The 17355-nt window shown below is 37.6% G+C and overlaps 2 protein-coding genes across 4 annotated transcripts in view; one reads left to right on the top strand and one right to left on the bottom strand.

The window, feature by feature from the left end:
* The window catches only part of RUNX2 (RUNX family transcription factor 2), a 209049-nt gene that overhangs the window by 154261 nt on the left and 37433 nt on the right, over window positions 1-17355 (bottom strand). The gene's annotated exons all lie outside the window — the stretch shown is intronic.
* Window positions 5117-17355, top strand: part of SUPT3H (SPT3 homolog, SAGA and STAGA complex component) — a 432145-nt gene continuing 419906 nt past the window's right edge. The window contains exons 1-2 of the mRNA XM_065886432.1: window positions 5117-5272; window positions 15109-15209. Coding sequence (XP_065742504.1) covers window positions 15109-15209 — 101 coding nt within the window. The 5' untranslated portion in view covers window positions 5117-5272. The remainder of the gene's footprint in view (window positions 5273-15108; window positions 15210-17355) is intronic.

The following is a 17355-nucleotide window of genomic DNA, read 5'->3' as shown; positions in this document are numbered from 1 at the left end:
CCCTGATCACTAGCAATTGATCTGAGCATTCCTTAGTCGATACAGGTTTATTGCATCCAACTTCAGAGTATGAACTAGGAATAGCAGGCTGCATTAGCTATACTGTGGTTTATTTCACTTACGGTACTGATTCATTTTGGGCCCTGTTTCCATGTATCATAGAAAAATAAATGTATATGCATAATATAAAATGGAGGCCGTTATTCAAATAATTCACTGAATTAGATCCAGTTTTACATCTAAATTTTTCAATGAAAGTACTTTGGGGAATTGAATGTTTCTGTATATTTGTCTCAACTGAATTCTCGACTTTATTTTCAGGTACTGATAGACCACCTGCCAAAAAAAAAACAAAAAAAAAGTTATTCTTTTCTTCTCTTTCTTTTTTCTTTTTAAACAAGGGAATGTTTAGCTTTCCTCACCTCTTCTTAAAGCAAAAATAAAATATTCCTTGACCTATGTTAGGTCTAGATGGACCTCTATTATGTGAGCAGGATTAGAAATTAAATTATTATTAAAAGAGTTACAAATACAAACTTTCCTTCATTTCCATAAGAACTTACTTATGATGGCAAAAACATTAAAGATAATACAAACACTGTACTTAATTACTTATTTATGCCTAAAACTGGATTCTTGATCTCTTACACTTGGATTTTTTTGGCCGCGGCCACATAGCATACGGGATCTTAGTTCCCTGACCAGGGATGGAAACTGCGGTCCTTGCATTGGAAGTGCAGAGTCTTAACCACTGGACTGCCAGGGAAGTCTCTGGATTCTTGATCTCTTATACGCACTCAACGTACTCCATCCCCAGTCCTTTCCATCTCAGTTCATGGCAAATTCATTTTTCCACTTAGAACCCTTGAGAGTCATCCTTGATTCCTCTCATTCTCTAGAATCCCAAATCCAATATGTCAGTAAATCACAATGAGTTTCAAACTATATCCAGAATCCATCCACGTCTCATGGAATCTACTGTAACAACCCTAATACAAGCTACCATCATCTCTTGCCTGGTTACTCTCTGTGCCTCTACAGACTATTTCCAGCCCAGAGGCCAGAGTAATCATTTAAAACCCTTAAACACATCATGTCAATTCTCTGCTAATAGCCTCCTAGTCCCAGGCACATAGACCTTCCACCATCTGTTCTCCTAGTTCTTCTGTGACCTCTTCTATCTTCTTTCTGGGTCACTATTCTTCAGCTAAAATGGCCTCTTGGTCACTCCTGCAACTTACCAGCCCCGTTCCCACTACAGGGCCTTGGCACGGGTTGTTCTCATTGTCTGGAAGGCTCTTTCTTTAGTTATCTACAACCACCTTCTTCCTCAAGTTATTATTCAAATGCCACTTCCTCAGTGAGCCCTACCCTGCTTGCCCATTACAAATATCACAGTTCTCCTATTCCTCCTGCTTGTTCTCATTCCATAATCCCTTCCCTGTTGTATAAAATTTTCCCCCTCTAACACTCATAGCCTTTTAACATATTACACAATTTGGGTATTTATTTTATTGTGCAAATCCTCCTTCTAGAATGTGAGTTTGATGATGGCATGGAGTTTTGTTTTGTTCACTGCTGTATCAGCAGCTCCTAGAATAGTGTCAGGCACATGGTAGGCCCATCATAATAATTGTCGAATGAACGAAATAATTAGCACCTATCACTAACACTCAGCAAATAGACCTTAATTTCAAGGGGAGAAATGTAAAAGTTGTTCGTTTCCAGTACAAGAGGTATTATATATTGGATTCTATAGGAATGGGAGCAACTAAGTTTCCATATGTCTAGAGAGTTCAGGGGCCCCATGAAACCCTGATATTCTATGATTCCCTTCCCATCTAAGTCTCAAAAATGATCATTTTCTAACAGCCAAGCACTAATTTTAAAAGATCCTGGAGTGTTAAGCCTGCAATGAGAGATTCCTAAGAGGATGGTTCATGATTATAGTTCTACAAGCTGCTCAGTGCTGCAATTCTTAGCATTTCTTCTCTCACCACTGTGTTGCTCTTCCTACTTCAAAACATATGAATATAATTGGAAGGTATGGGAAGCCAATTTGATTACACTCTGAACAGTTATGTGATACACCCTCCCTCCAGTGTGTCAATAAATTTGATTAATATATACCTTTTCATGTTGGGCTTTCTTTTGAAATACATAACATCAGTTGATCCAAGTTGGCCTAAAGCAAGAGTCCTGCATAGTCACATAATTTTTGGTAGCATAAATATAAATGCTGAAATTATTCTGTACACCTTTAAGATTCATCTTTTGGTTATTCCTACTTTAAAGGAGCATAGAGTTTTAGGGTTACAGGTTTTATTTCATTTGGTTTGATCACCTCATTTTACAGATATGAAAACTGAGGACCCATGATATAAAATGACTTGCCCAGGTACCACAGAGCTGAATAATTGTTTTGGTCAGAACTCCTCGTTCTAAAGATAAAACAAGATACCTCTGAGATTGCAATTGAAAAAGAGTTCTTAATATTAGGAAATTAACTGAATATAGCAACAATTTCAATATGCAATTCTAAACAATATTCAGTTCTACCTGGTTTATTTCCATTGTGACTATTTAAACATTAGAATAGCAAATATAGCAAACGGTGAAATAATTGATAAATAGGAAAAGAAAAAGCCTCCACAAGCATCCTAATACATGACAGTCATGGGTCACAAAAGAGTAAGAATTTGCAGGTCACCTGGGGTAAACTGTCTGCATGGCGTCCACAGGAGAAGAAACCACTTTATCACAGAGATGGCTCCATACTAGGCATGGCTTCTGCTATTATTTGGAGGATTAAGCCTTCTTTCATTATCTAATCTAGTCATCTTCTAAGATGCCAAGAGGCATCTTTGCTTAGATATGTACCCTTTTTAGTCAGTCTATATGAAGGTTATTATACCAGAGGAATGTAAAAATCTACAGTAACAATGCTTCATTTTCCTTTAATGGCTTTGTTCAAGGAATGAAGACATTTTTGTGGTGTGATGAATTCACTTGGTCTCCTGATGTGTTTCTTCCACATGCTTTGGAAATCACGTATTTTTCTGAGAGGTGGTAGTCATCAATGTCTTAATTTCAGCACCATTGCTTTAGCTTTGTTACAATGAAGATATCTTAGTAGCATTGATAATTTAGGATCTTTGATATTAATCGAATGGAGAATATTTTTGACCCATTGTGGGCAGGAGTGCTCTCACACTACAAACAAAATTATGACTAAATCAAATTTTTTAAAATAGATTTTAACAGATTCCAGGAGGTAGGAACACTAAGATAACTCATGGGACTGCAAAGCTAAGATCTCCGCCAACAGCAAGTCACAATTTCCTAAGAGTGACATTTTGAGCTCCCTCTACCAGGGCCTGTTTAACTCGGTTTCCCTTCTCCATGGCACACTTTGATTAACTCCTGCTGTGTGTGATTATATGTAGGTTAGACACCAGTGGCTTGAGAGTAAGGTCTGGGATCTGTCCCGAAAAACTAGGTCAAATCTGGCCTCCATGTGATGCAGGTAAAAGTCCCATGAAAATATCAGTACGGCAACACTGACTGAACATAATTTTACTTGAAAGGATCTCCTTCCAGTTATATTTCCTCAGACGTACTATTAATATTTTTCTTAATTTTCTTCTATTTTCTTGCTAATGTACTTGAAAGGGCTTTTCAACTATTGTATAAACCAGTCTTCCTTCATAAGAAATTATGACGATTCTCTCTGTTACTTTCTTCCCCTATACACTTTGCCCATCAGTGGATTGAGCCCTGATTTACACATTATGGTGAGCTTTTACATCCTAAACACATTTATTCTTTTGGAACTTTATTTGGCAAGTATTTAAGTGTTGGGGAGATTAAAGGAGAGCTAAAAGCAAAATTAACAAGAGACTCAACTACAATCCACAGACGAAATAACCAAATAAGTTGCTATTTTAAACAATGTAAGCGAATAGGAAGGGATTATTTCAGAACACAAATATTCATAGAGGCAAGAAAATAACTGAAGTAATAATGCTTAAAAAAGACTTGATGAGGGTTAGTAGTTGAATCTCTGAAATATAATATTTGACGTCATAGGCATGGACTTAAGCGGGTAATAGTTTTCTTTCCTGAGCAGCTGAAAAGAATGTTAAAAATATAAATAACAAGACCACGTAAAATAATGAAAGCAACTGAAATCACTGTCTTATGATTGTATTATTTAAAGAAATACAACTGTATCAATCAATTCTGAGAGGACAGGATGTACAGCTCAAAAGTGGGAGTGCAAGATTTTAAAATAAGGAGAAGCAGGCTAAAATTCTAAGAAAAAATAAATATAGAATCATCCATTCAGAAGCCTTGAAATATCAAATAGTTTTCAATAAAAACGTGGTCATTAAATGCTTGAGCTTGGTAAAATGAATAGGAGGGGAAAATTCGCTGCAGACTATCATCTCCCACTGCCTCTGGAATGACTTTGCGCAGGGGAAGGATGGGGAGCGGTGATGTGCGAGGGCCGGCGTAAGAGGGGGTGTTTCACGGTCCCAGAAAGGGTCGCATATCCATACCCCAGCACCGCGGTCCTTTGGGGGAGGAGGGTCTTTCTGATGTCTCCGTTTCCCTGCATCGTCCGGGTAAGATCCCGGTTCACCCCTACTGCGGACAAGACTTACAGAGGTCAATCTCTGCCCTGAAGCTGAAAACAAAACTTCCAGCCTCGGTCACTAAATCCCTCGAAAACCCTAGTCCTCTAAGCTCATTCTTAAGGAGTCCAAGAATGGCCTTCAACACACTCCGATTCTCAGCTCATCCCCACTCATCTCCCAGCAGCCCCCGCTCTAAGGGCCGCCGCGTGGCTCAGGGTCGCCCGCCCCCGGCTCCGCGCAGCCCGCACCGACGCCGCAAGGAAAGCGGCAACGGGCGCGCTCCACGACGCCCCGCCCCCAGCGAGCGTGGCGGAAGTGGCTGCCTAGAGAAAAGAGACCGCGCGCCACCTGGCCGAGCGCGCATGCGCCAGCGTCCGCGTCGGGAGTGGCGGGGGTGCTTGTAGCCCTCCCTCCTCCACCTCCGCCACCCCCGCCCCACAGAGAGTCGGGCTCACGCCATCTTGCCCCCCCGTCCGCGCCCAGCCACCCTTTCCCTTTAGACTCTCTCAGCCCCCTACCCCGCCCCTTTCCAAGCGTGTCCCGGGCCGCCGCCGCAGAAACCGCACCATCTCTATCCCCACATTCTCCACGCGGGACGCGCAGCCGGGTCTACAAGTGTTCTTAGAACAGAGGTTGTAGGGGGACCGGGGGAGGCGCGGGGGCGGGCGGGGGAGAGGGCTGGGGGCCGGGAGAGGCGCCGAGCCCTGCGTGTCTGGGCCCCGCCCCCCTGCCCCCGGGAGCTGCCGTCGGGGGTCCCGGTCGTTAGCGCGGGAGGCTGAGGGGCACACAGAAGCAGCGTCTCCGGAGGCGCTGGCCCCGCGAGTCGGCCGGGTTCTCCCGCGGCGTGTGGAGTTGGCCTTGACTCCTCCCCGTAGGCGGGTGGGCGTGGGGCCAGGGGAGCTGAGCGGGCGTCGCTGGGTGTGTTCAGAAGCACCTTCCGCGTGTCATCTAGGTCGTGTTTTGGGGGGAAGAATTCTTAAACAAGGAAATTGCAGCTTTATGGGCGAGGTGGAAGAAGAGTTAGGTAGCGTTAGTAGAAGTGTAGCGTCCAGGAAAAGGAAAAGATGGACTCCCTTCTCTCTGGGGTGAGCCCACATCTGTGACCCCTGGGGAAATTATTTAGCGTGTCTTTGGCTGGGTGTTCTGGTCTGTAAAATGGGGATAGTAATAACCTAGATCAGAATTGTGAGGATTAAATGAGGTAATACAGGTTAATGCTTATAACAAGCTCCAGGCACTGATCAATTAGCTGTCAATTACCTGTCATTTTTATCTCCCTGTTTAAGGAATTCAGAATGACTGTGACCTGGCTTTCTAAGTGGAAAAATCATGAAACTGGTGTGGATTTTTATAGGGGCAGTGGAATGTAATATCTGACACTCAGAGGCGATCCTGGAAATGTGTTGTTGTTAACGTACACGTGGATAAATGAGCTTAACTCCGTGAGGCTTTAGAAACTTTAAACTCTTTCGTTCCAGAGAAATGAGGATGTATTTATCTAGGAGGAGAGGACGTAGGGTTTTACTATATGTGAGGACAGAACTTTGGAAACAGAATTAAATTACCTCTGTAAAGATTTACTTGAAGACCAAATTGAGGATGGAACTTGTGGAATTTCTGGTGGATGTTTTAGAGAGGCTGGATTTCACTGAATGTTATGAATAATTTCCTGATGGTTACTACTTTGCAAAAATAAAGTGCACTTCATTGTGTTATTGCAAGTTTCTTATCTCTGGGAATATTCAAGAAAAGATCTAGAGCAGCCTAGGTCTAGAGCAGCCGTGTCCAATGGAACTTTCTATCGTTGTGGAAATATTCTGTAATCTGTGCTGTCCTAATATGGTATCCACTAGGCACAAGTGGCTCTTGAGCCTTGAAGTGTGGCTAGTAGTGCACTGAGGTATTTAATTTTATTTTAATTAACTTAAATATAAATAGCCACATGTGGCTAGTGGCTGCCTTATTGGACAGCATAGGTCTAGAATCTAGCCTTTGAGACCTTTTCCAGTTCTTGATTTTGTTGAGTTTTAAGTCAGAGAAGCCAACTCTTAGAACATTTGTTGCTTTAGGGAATTATAATTATATTCAAATAATGCCTTTCATTCACATACTGTAGTTCAAAGCTTGGGTCTTTGGGTCTGTTAATACTTACAGCTTGAAAATTAAAGCAAAGCATTCTTTTGACTCCTAGGTTGTACGGCTAACAGCAGATTTGTTTGGAGAGTCATAATAATACTAAGTGGAGTTTCCTTTAATCATTGTACTGTTTCGTGACTGTGGGTTTCCACTATCTTTTATCACTTTAGTCAGTTTTCAGTGAAAACCTTTCAACTCTTTTACTCCTGAGTTTTTTCAGTTTGAAAGATGGTGCTTTTTCCTTAACTTTTTGTATAAAAAACAATTTGATAAATTATAGTAGAAAACTGAGCGTTGGGCCATTTCAGAAGTAGTTTTGTGGTTATTGGTATTCAAAACTTTTGAAGAGATAAGTCTGAAATTTGGCGATATTTTGCAAGATTGCTTTCTTTGAAATACGTAGAGTGGTTTTTTCAAGCAAATGTTTATAAAGTTAAGTTTGAAAGAAAAACTAAAAGAAAAAAACAACCCTTTGTTTATAGATAACACACCCTTAACTCTGGCCTGATGTTTGTGAAGTGGTACCCTTGGTCTCAAGGCCGATGATAACCCTTGGATCTGGAACAAAAACTTAAAGCTCACGAATTAAGCATATACAAAGAGCAGCCCATAACACAAATCAAAATGGGTTGCTCTTACGTATACCCTGCTTTTTCTGGGGCAGTCATGGTTTAGAGTCTGTTTGTCTCAGGATAATTCTTAATAGAACTCCTTCCATTTTCAAAAATGTTCCAGTTGGGTCTACTTAATAATATGGTCACCCTCCTTTCAGGCTTGTTGAAATTTGGAATGTATGATTTTAGGAGGATTAAATGTACTGCAACCTCAGAAATGTACTTGCTTTAAAGTAGTGACAACTTTATTGCTTATGTGCTTAAATAACAGACGAGCTATCTGGAATAAGGCCAGCAAGTGACCTGTCCGTTTAAGCCACAGGTAATTAAAATTTTCTACTTTTCTCCATATAATTGGATAGAAATCTTGGGCACCTTGATTTTTGGTTCTCTCTTGATTTTTGGTGTAGGAATCTGCAAAGAAAGTTAGGCCATGCCAGTTAAATCAGAACATTGAGTATTCTTGTTGAAAATAATACCTGTTTTACTTTATGGTGAGGTTGAATAGTGAAATTAGTTAGAAATCTACGTATTATATTAAAGACTGGTTTTGCTGATGGCTCACCTAAATAGTAAAGAAAAATAATTCAACTTAATGTTTTATTGTATTAATTGAATTTATACTGTAGTGGATAAAATATTTCATTGAGTCAAACACATTTGGTTTGATTCCTTACTGCTGAGGGTTAAATGAAGTAACCCATGTGATGTGTGTTGGGTGCAGCGAAGCACGTAAGAAGTATGTACTCAATAAATACTGGCTGCTCTAGCCTTAAGTTCATTGAATAATGGATCTGGAGAGATATTAATGTTCTGAGATGCATTGTGGTTAGGTGCAAAGAGCACTTAAAACTAATTTCACAATCTAAATGTAGCCCTTTTCTGCCCTAATTCTCTCTGTGTGATTTCAATCAAGGTATTTAACTTTTTTGAGTCTCAATTTCCTCATCAGTAAAACGGAATTAGTACCTAACCTTATCCCACCTCCTCCCAGGATCGCTGGAGGCTTCAGATGAGAATTACGTAAATTGTTGTGTTGTTTTACAGACATTTAACTATTTAATTGATTTCCTCTCGTCTACCGACTACCTCCAGTAAATCTGCAAAAACTGTTTACACATATTTTAATTTGTGAAACAGCATAGAGTGTAATAGACACTGTTACCTAAGATCATTCTCTTTGACAAATAATACTGTCCACCCCAGTAATGGTGCTATATTGATCTGGTTACAGTATATTCCCTGTACAAAACAGCTCCATACTACTGCTAAGGGAGAACCATCGTTTCCATGGGCACTTGATGTGTTCCAGACTAATGCTCCATCTCATTTATCCAAACGTGTCATTCCCACTTAGTAGGTGATACTGATGAGTCTCTTACTTTTCTGGAACGGATCTGTAAGTTTTTCTTGCATTATACTACTGCCTCTGATAGAATCTGACTGATAGTGGATATGGAAGGTTAAATAAGGTTATGAATATTAAAATAACATGCTAACTGGCTTATAGTATATACTAGTTGCTGAAAAACTGCTGTGTTCATTGAATTCATAGGGCAGTAAATATAAAATATTATATAAATATAAATTATTTAAAAATCTTGAAGTGTACTTTTGCTATTTCAAATGCTATAGCAGTTTTAGGACTGAATCCTTTATATTTTACTTTATTCATATTATTTGTTTCTGAATCTTTAAAAGACTATTCCTAATATTCTTCCCCTGAGAGTATATGTGTTTAATAATAATACTTTGTGATATGTTTTCAAGAAGCTATACTTTTGCTTGGATTCTTCATCATCATCATCATGAAATGAGTGCGTTCTAGGTACCAGGCACTGTCCTAAGTGCTTTGTATACATTACTTGATGTCACCTATGAGAGGAGTATTTTTAATCTCCTTTTTAAAGATGAGGGAACTGAGGCAGGGAGGTGATGTGACTTGCCCAAGGTCACCTGGTAAGTGTTAGAGCCTGTGTTTGAATTCCAGAGCCCAGCTCTTTACAGCTAAACTGTGAGTCGGCATAGACAGATACTTCACAACAAAGTTCACTATGACAGACACATTGTGGAGGTCTTGTGAGTTAATTATAATCAACTTTTATTTGTGTGTTCCTTGTGGGATAGTAGAAAGAACTCTGGACCAGGAGTCAGGGGACCTCAGTTTTAGTCCCAGCTGTGTCACTAAATAGTGATGTGTCCTTGGGCAGTTCAAGAAACCCCTCTGGACTTCAGTATCCTCACCTGAAAAATGAGGGATTTGGATGAAATTAGTGATTTTCAAACTGTAGTTCTGAACGTCAGATGTCTTTGGTCCCTCCCCCCGCCAATTTCCATAGTTATACTTTGTTATAGTTGTTTATCCGTCTGCCTAAGATTTACTTTTAAGCAAAGAATTCCTGAACTTTTAAAGTCATCAGTCTCCAAGAAAACTTAATGACAGGTCCCCTGGCTACTATGTGTACAACTTCTCAGTAATTCCATATTATTTTAGTGTGTTAAAACTATGGCACTAAAATGGTCGGGGATTGGTGAATTTTTAAAAAATATGTATGTAGATGGACTGAATATTTCAGGTTACCTGGGATCAAAGCCTGTTTTTTGTGTTAGATTTGTTACCTTCACCCAGTGTTTTTACTCTTACCTTCTTCATGAATAGGGGGGAGATACATGCCTAAGAGGGTGGTTGTGAAATATGTGAGCCAATACAGGTGAAAGACCCCTTATAAACTCCGAAATGCTTATACAAATTCACTTCTTTTTTACATGCCTCCAGTAAATCTCCCACTCCTTTTTAGTCACGTGAACTGTGTTTTTAACCACATGAGATCTTTTATTGAATTGTTTATATTTAATATGGACTTCTCATAAGGTTTAATATTTCTAAAATGTGAATCTAGACTGGAAGAGAATCTTGATGTTTAAGAGAGCTCCTTTTTTGACATCCTTGTCAAATACACTTACTTCTTACTATTAGAAGTATAATTGGTTCCAAATTTTTGCATATATCTGGAACGTTAACCATTGTCACTCAATTATATAATATTTTATGTAAAAACAACAGTGTTTTCAATATTGGAAAAGTAAGCTTGCCATTTTTTCAGGGTTTGGATGTCACGTATTTTAGGATGATCTGATAGGCATGTTGGCAGTGCACTTTAAGAACCATTTTTGCAAAGAATAAAATTGTTTTTGAAACTCAGTATTTCTTTGAGAGTACTGGATATGAAAGCACATGGAGTAGAAACCTACATTAATATCAGTCTAAAGAAGAAAAATATAATAATAGAACTTCACGTGTCTCTGAGCAGTGTGTCACGGCTTCTATGTCTATAGGTTTAAAAAAATAATCGCTCATGTAGACAACTGAGATAAGTAAACTCAGTTTACAATTCGTCTGTCTATAGGGAATTTTCATAATTTACAGATGTCTTGATGTTTTCAATTCACGTATATTTTTTGAGCGCACATTATGTTGCAGCCACTGTCTTCTTTAAAACACTCCTCTGAGACAGGTAGAAACTATTCTTGATGGATGGAGAAACTGAACTTGAGAGATTAGTTGATCATTATTACCAGGTTCTACTATGTTGATTAACTTGAATTGGGGCATATATAAATATATTGGAATTATCATTGTGTTATACCAAAACTAGGTATAGAAGTTTTAAAATTTTGCAGATTTTAATTTGTTTTTTTATTTTTTGCATTCTCAGTGATTGAATGATCGTTTGGTATTACTTTTGCACAGCAGGAGAAATTTAGATCATGATGTAACTTGAGTTTTTTTTTTTTTTTAACAACAAAACTAAAATGTAGTGTCTAATAGTGTTGGCTTAACCATAATCGCTTCCTGCCCTTGGAGTTCTATGAAAATGAAAATGTTCTGGTTATAATAGTTTTCTATTAATTTATATTATGTGGGATGCTCAGATTATGAGTGATTGAAATTGAGACTCTGTAGATGCGCAGAATCAGTACATAGGTCTGCTGAATTAATATTTCTCAGGAGTGAAACAATTTAAAAATTCCACTGTCTTTTAGTAAATGGGTAGACTGATGGATTTCACAATCCAGATTTTTGACACTGTTTTGAGGGTGTTGTAACTAGTTGTAACTAGTAATAACGTTTTCAACTCTGAGGTATTTTAAGCTGAAGATGTTTCATGGTATTTCTTCTTTGGTCATTTAGTCACTAAAAATATGAGCTATAGGGCTTCCCTGGTGGCGCAGTGGTTGAGAGTCCGCCTTCCGATGCAGGGGACACAGGTTCGTGCCCCGGTCCGGGAAGATCCCACATGCCGCGGAGCGGCTGGGCCCGTGAGCCATGGCCGCTGAGCCTGCGCGTCTGGAGCCTGTGCTCCGCATCGGGAGAGGCCACAACAGTGAGAGGCCCGTGTACCGCAAAAAAAAAAAAAAAAAAAAAAAAAAAGCTATAAATAGAAATGCAGTAACATGTTCATTACATTTTTGTTTAATTCACATTTGTGATGTATAACTTTACTACAGTTAAAATTTTTTTGTCGTGGTATTTTCTGAGAAAAGGGGTATATCCTTAAATTTCATTTTTGTTATTAAAAGATGTCAGTTTTTCTACTCTGGAGCAGAATTTTACCGGTGTGACATAGTATTGGCTACTGGCTTAATAATCAGGTTTAAATATAAGTATTAATCAGAGATGAACTTATTCCTTGAGTTCACATTTAAACTGTGGCATGTTGAAATAATCTGGGTCTCCATGTGCACATCTGAATTCATTTTGTAAAATATGGCAAACAGCTGCATTTCAATTGAAAGCTAAAACAACTGCAGGACATTAACCCATTGAGAAGATTACAGTAGGTTTTCAGTTCCATGTTAACTGTATTTATTAGAGAAAATTGACTTGAGTGCTTCTGCTTTTAAGCGACATTTTTTTTTTTTTTAATGTCCGGGAGATAGGAAATAAAGCATTGGAATGATAGGACTTTGATGTGTAAAGAAGTTAATTATCTAAAACATCAAACAAAATGTGTGCACAGGAAATAATTATTTTAAAGATTCTAATGCACTGTCAGCTCATGATGTCAAGAAAAATGTTATTCACCTGTTTGATTTAAGAAGTAAATAACTTGACTGTGAAAGGATGATCGTGGTTATAATAAACTAGGATTGGGATCTTTTCACTCTTACCAATAAACACTCTTGATACGAAACATTTGCAGTAGGGGCACAATCTAAGAAAGCTGGGGTTTTAGTATGCATTTACTTTCTGAAATGTCTCTTCTTCAGAGAGTGTTAAAGCAAGGTGACTGGATTTGCAGAATGAAAGAGAGCAATAACTCCAGCAGTGTCTCAGGATAATCCCAAGAATGGCATGCCTTCAAATCTGACATGAGTCAACTTAAATCATAGACTGAGGTTAATAATCTTTGCGTTTAACATCTTCTCCAGGATGTCATATCTCTGTCAGTCTTCTCTTGGGACAAGTGAACCATTTTCTAAGGTCACTGGAAAGCCAAGTTCCTTTTTGAACTTGCTTTCCTGTTTTATTATTCCCCAATCTTGGACTGATGATGCGATTTTTTTTTTTTTAACCTGAGTTCAGAATGGTGTTCCTTCTTTTCCTCTATTATTTGTAGAAAAAAAGTACTTATTCCAAAAAAGTCTTTGTGAACAAATAGGACAAATTTACGCTTAAAAAGACCGATGGTCTTTCATAGCACTAGCTTCTTTATGTGTTTTAGAACTTTGGTTTTTCAGGTTCAGTTTGAGTGAAACTTTCTTCCTTCTCTTTCTCTGCTTTTGCAGTCTCTGTCAGTGGTTTTCGCCTGGCTCCTAGGGACCTTAGGTTAGACCAGGGCTTATATTGGCAGAGAGTTGGTCCTGCCACAGAATGATATTGGGACATTCCAGATCTAGCCACCCAGCTAGTGTGCTGCTTGTCTTAGGTCTCTGTCCTTTTGCCTTCTCAAAAGCTTCATATGTGGCCCATCTCAGGCAGTGGTTTGTAGTAGTTAATTTTTTCAGCTTTCATTCATGGGACCCAGCCTTTCCATCTCAGCCATCAGTGAATGACCCTGGTTCAAGTTTCCTTTATCAATTTTAAGCCTCCATTGCCCACAGAAGTGGTCAGTTTAGAGGATGTATTAAGAAGATAAATTTGATAGCAGTGTGGAGAATGAACTGAGCTGCAAAGAGAGAAGCTATAGATAGAGCTCAACAAGAAAGGGAGGTGGTAAAAACATAAAGTAGAATTTATTTGGCTTCTTACAAATTATAGGGTGCAGGAGAAGGAGTCAAAGATGATGACTGACGTTTTAAGCCAGGCTGACTAAGTAGCAGTAGTGATGTCAGTGTGAAAACAGAACTTATTTTATAGGGAAACTAATTAATATTTGTTGAATTGTATTGAGGTCTTGTAGTGAAAATATTCAAGTTTCTTAAAGTTTGTGATTATGAAATAAGGATAATAAAATTTGTCACATAAAAGCTTTTAGCAGACCAAGAAAGGGAAAATTCTTGAGTTCTTTCTGTTTATAATAGTTAACATTGTGTACTGACTGTGTGCTAAGAACTATTCCGAATGCTTTGTTTATGTTAGTTCATTTAATCCTCACAGCAACCCTAAGAGTGTGTGATTATCATTCCTGTTTTACAGGTGAGGAAACTGAGGCACAGAGACGTTAAGGAACTTGCCCCGAGCCCTAGTAAAGTAGTAGAGCTGGGATTCTAACCTAGGCAGTCTGACTTCTGACTCCTAATTATTTTACTGTACTTAAAGTTCTCAGTACTGCTTTACTTTATTATATATTTTAAATCTGTTAATTCTTCTTTAATCAGCAAAGTATTTTTTAAAGAAAATCGTATTACAAAATTTATATGAACATGAAATAATAACTAACATTTATTGAGCGCTTACTGTGTCCTTGAGGTAAAAGCCTGAGGCTTTTATCTACTTCTATTACCTTAATGTTATTTTCACTAGTTCTTGTTTGTGGGACTGCCACATGTAATAAATAAAATGACGTATATTAGGATTAGCGTCTAGTTTTCCCATTATGCGCCAGCTTAATTTTATTGGGAAAAAAGTCACATTTTATTTTTTATTTTTTTAAAAGTCACATTTTAAATTGGTGAGTAATTTAACCATAAGATTATAAAATATCACAGTGCTTACTTCTGATCTACTGATTGGCTTTATTTGTAGTATTTGTATTTTAGGCTATGGTTCAAATGGGAATTAGATTATGTTTTGGTTTTCTAATTTTGTATCTTACAGCTGTGCAGCTCTTTCTTTAAATGAAATCTTACTTGGAACCCCCAATATATGAAATAGAAAAATCAGAGTTCTTGTGTTCTGGATGGAACTGCTTGGGGGCCACTGGGAGCTCACTGAAATATTGCTGGGGAATCTTTGGGCTCCATGGAATGGATTTTGAAAACCACTGAACTTTATTAAAATATTTTAATGAGTATTTTTCTTCCAATACTTATTACAAAATATGTAATGAAAAGTTTATCACCCAAGTGAGTAATTTTTTTACATCATATTTGACTAAGCAGTTTTCTACCTTACTATTTCATTTTAATGAAGAACAAGTATGGACAAATCAGATTTACGTAAAACAAATCAGAATTTCTATACTTTTTGAAGTAACTTATAATTGCTTCCGTTTTCCCTGCATTTACTTATAGCTAAATACATTTTTGTAAGCTGAGTTCTCTTTTTTATTTAGATGAATAACACTGCAGCCAGCCCAATGTCTACTGCCACTTCAAGTAGTGGAAGAAGTACAGGGAAGTCTGTAAGCTTTGCAGCAGAATTGCAGAGTATGATGTAAGTATGGCTCTGTGTCTCAGTTATTACTATTTTAAGTTTATTCATGTTGATAAAAGACAATAGAAATAATGAGATTTATAAAACTTAACTTGGAAATTTGTACTTAAGTAAAAATGAAATAGTCTGATAACATTTTAAATAGCCATATACGGAAGGGACAAATTGGTTAAAAATGCTACAGTGATACTGTATTCAAAAAGTAAGTATTGGTTCATCTTCATAAAAGAATGAATACTCATGCAGACATTTGTGCTCTGATTATTATCTGCCCAAATCTGTGTTATGGATTGCTTATTGCTATTTTAGTTTTAGATTTAGAAAATTTTGACATTGATTATATTCTTGGACAGTTGGAAATATTTTCACAGAGTTCTCAGTTTTTCTCAAGTGTCAGTCATAATAATTCTGTGAGCCTAATGTAGTTTTCAGTTTTGATAATATTTGAAATCACTGTGTTTCAGAACTTGAGAAAAAACTTAGGACATTTAAAAAACACATTTCTTTAGTTTTTGAGAAATTGCATAGTCATTAACATTTCTTTGCTAAAGCTCTTTTCAGCTTGATTTCTGGCTTCTTTCACTGAGTGAGACTGCATGTCTTGATTTGATGAGAGGTAGCATATTTATTAGAAATGTCTGCTGGTGCATATTAGTTTTTCTTTATTATTGGTCCAGGAGACAATTTTCTGCAGAAGGGGGACAACACATTAGAGCTCTTCTTTTCCTATGGATACATTATTCATGACATACCCAGCAATTTGAAAAGAATGTTTCTGTTGAAGGTTTAAATGGGTGTATATTGATAGCCTTCATAGTGGATTAACTCCACTTTGTGATGATTATTGTTCAGAGGAAAAATGAGTTTGAGCATGTATCTAATGGTTGCTTGGTAAACATACTTTAAACAGCATCAGAAACGTTCAGGTCACAGGTTCTCAAACTTTGGCCTCAGGATCCCTTTATACTCTTAATTATTGAAGACCTTAAACAGCGTTTGTTTATGTGAATTGTTTCTATTCATATTTATTGCTTAGAGTTTAAAACTGAGAAATAAAAATTATTTACTAATTTATTTGAAAAAATAATAAACCTATGATATGTTAAGTGATCTATACCCTATAAAATAATTATATTCTAAAACCAAAAATTCATAACACATTTTGTTAGCTAAGATGAGACTAATAAAATGTGTTAATTTAGAAGTTGTATGAGGTGAGGCTGTCTGTTAAATTATGGAAAATGTTAAGGGTTTATGCTTGTATGCACTTTTGTACGTTTAAATTTTTTAGCTATGGTTTAGTAGCTTTATGTTAAACTTTTATGTTGTACTATGTTGATTATGTTTAAAAATGCTAGATATGTTTTAGAATATTTGTAGTAAAGTGAGGAAATTAATTTTCCTGTAGAGCCAATTCATTGATCTACCTTGTATTTTTAAAAACTTTTAATTTTGAAAATTTCAAACTCATAAAATTATTGTAATAGTATAATGAACTCCATGCATCCATCATCAGACTAACGCTAATTGTGTTTTGCCAGTCTTTTTTTTTTTTTTTTTTTTTTACTTTATTTTATTTTATTTTTGGCTGCGCTGGGTCTTCGTTGCTGCGCGCGGGCTTTCTCAAGTTGCGTTGAGCAGGGACTACTCTTCGTAGCAGTGTGTGGGCTTCTCATTGCGGTGGCTTCTCTTGTTGGGAGCACGGGCTCTAGGTGCACAGGCTTCAGTAGTTGTGGTGAGCGGACTTCAGTAGTTGTGGCCCGCGGGCTCTAGAGCACAGGCTCAGTAGTTGTGGTGCATGGGCTTAGTTGCTCTGTGGCATGTGGGATCTTCCTGGACCAGGGCTCGAACCTGTGTCCTATGCATTGGCAGGCGGATTCTTAACCACTGTGCCACCAGGGAAGCCCCTTGCCAGTCTTCTTTAACCTTTCTCTCTGCTCTTCACTTTTCTTTTAATGAAATATTTTAAAGCAAACCCCAGAGATCATATTTCAAATTTGGTGTTATTTTTGAAAACAACGTATTTATTAGTAGGTAAAAAAACATGCTTTATAGCAGAGGTCAGCAAACTGTGGCCATAGACTGGCTGCTTGTTTCTGAAAATAAGATTTTATTGGACCACAGTCACACTCATTATTTATCTGTT

The sequence above is a fragment of the Phocoena phocoena genome, chromosome 10 (genome assembly GCF_963924675.1).
Source record: "Phocoena phocoena chromosome 10, mPhoPho1.1, whole genome shotgun sequence".
Classification (NCBI taxonomy): Eukaryota; Metazoa; Chordata; class Mammalia; order Artiodactyla; family Phocoenidae; genus Phocoena; species Phocoena phocoena.
The sequence above is the reverse complement of the archived record's forward strand: the minus strand, read 5'-3'. Positions and strand labels throughout refer to the sequence as shown.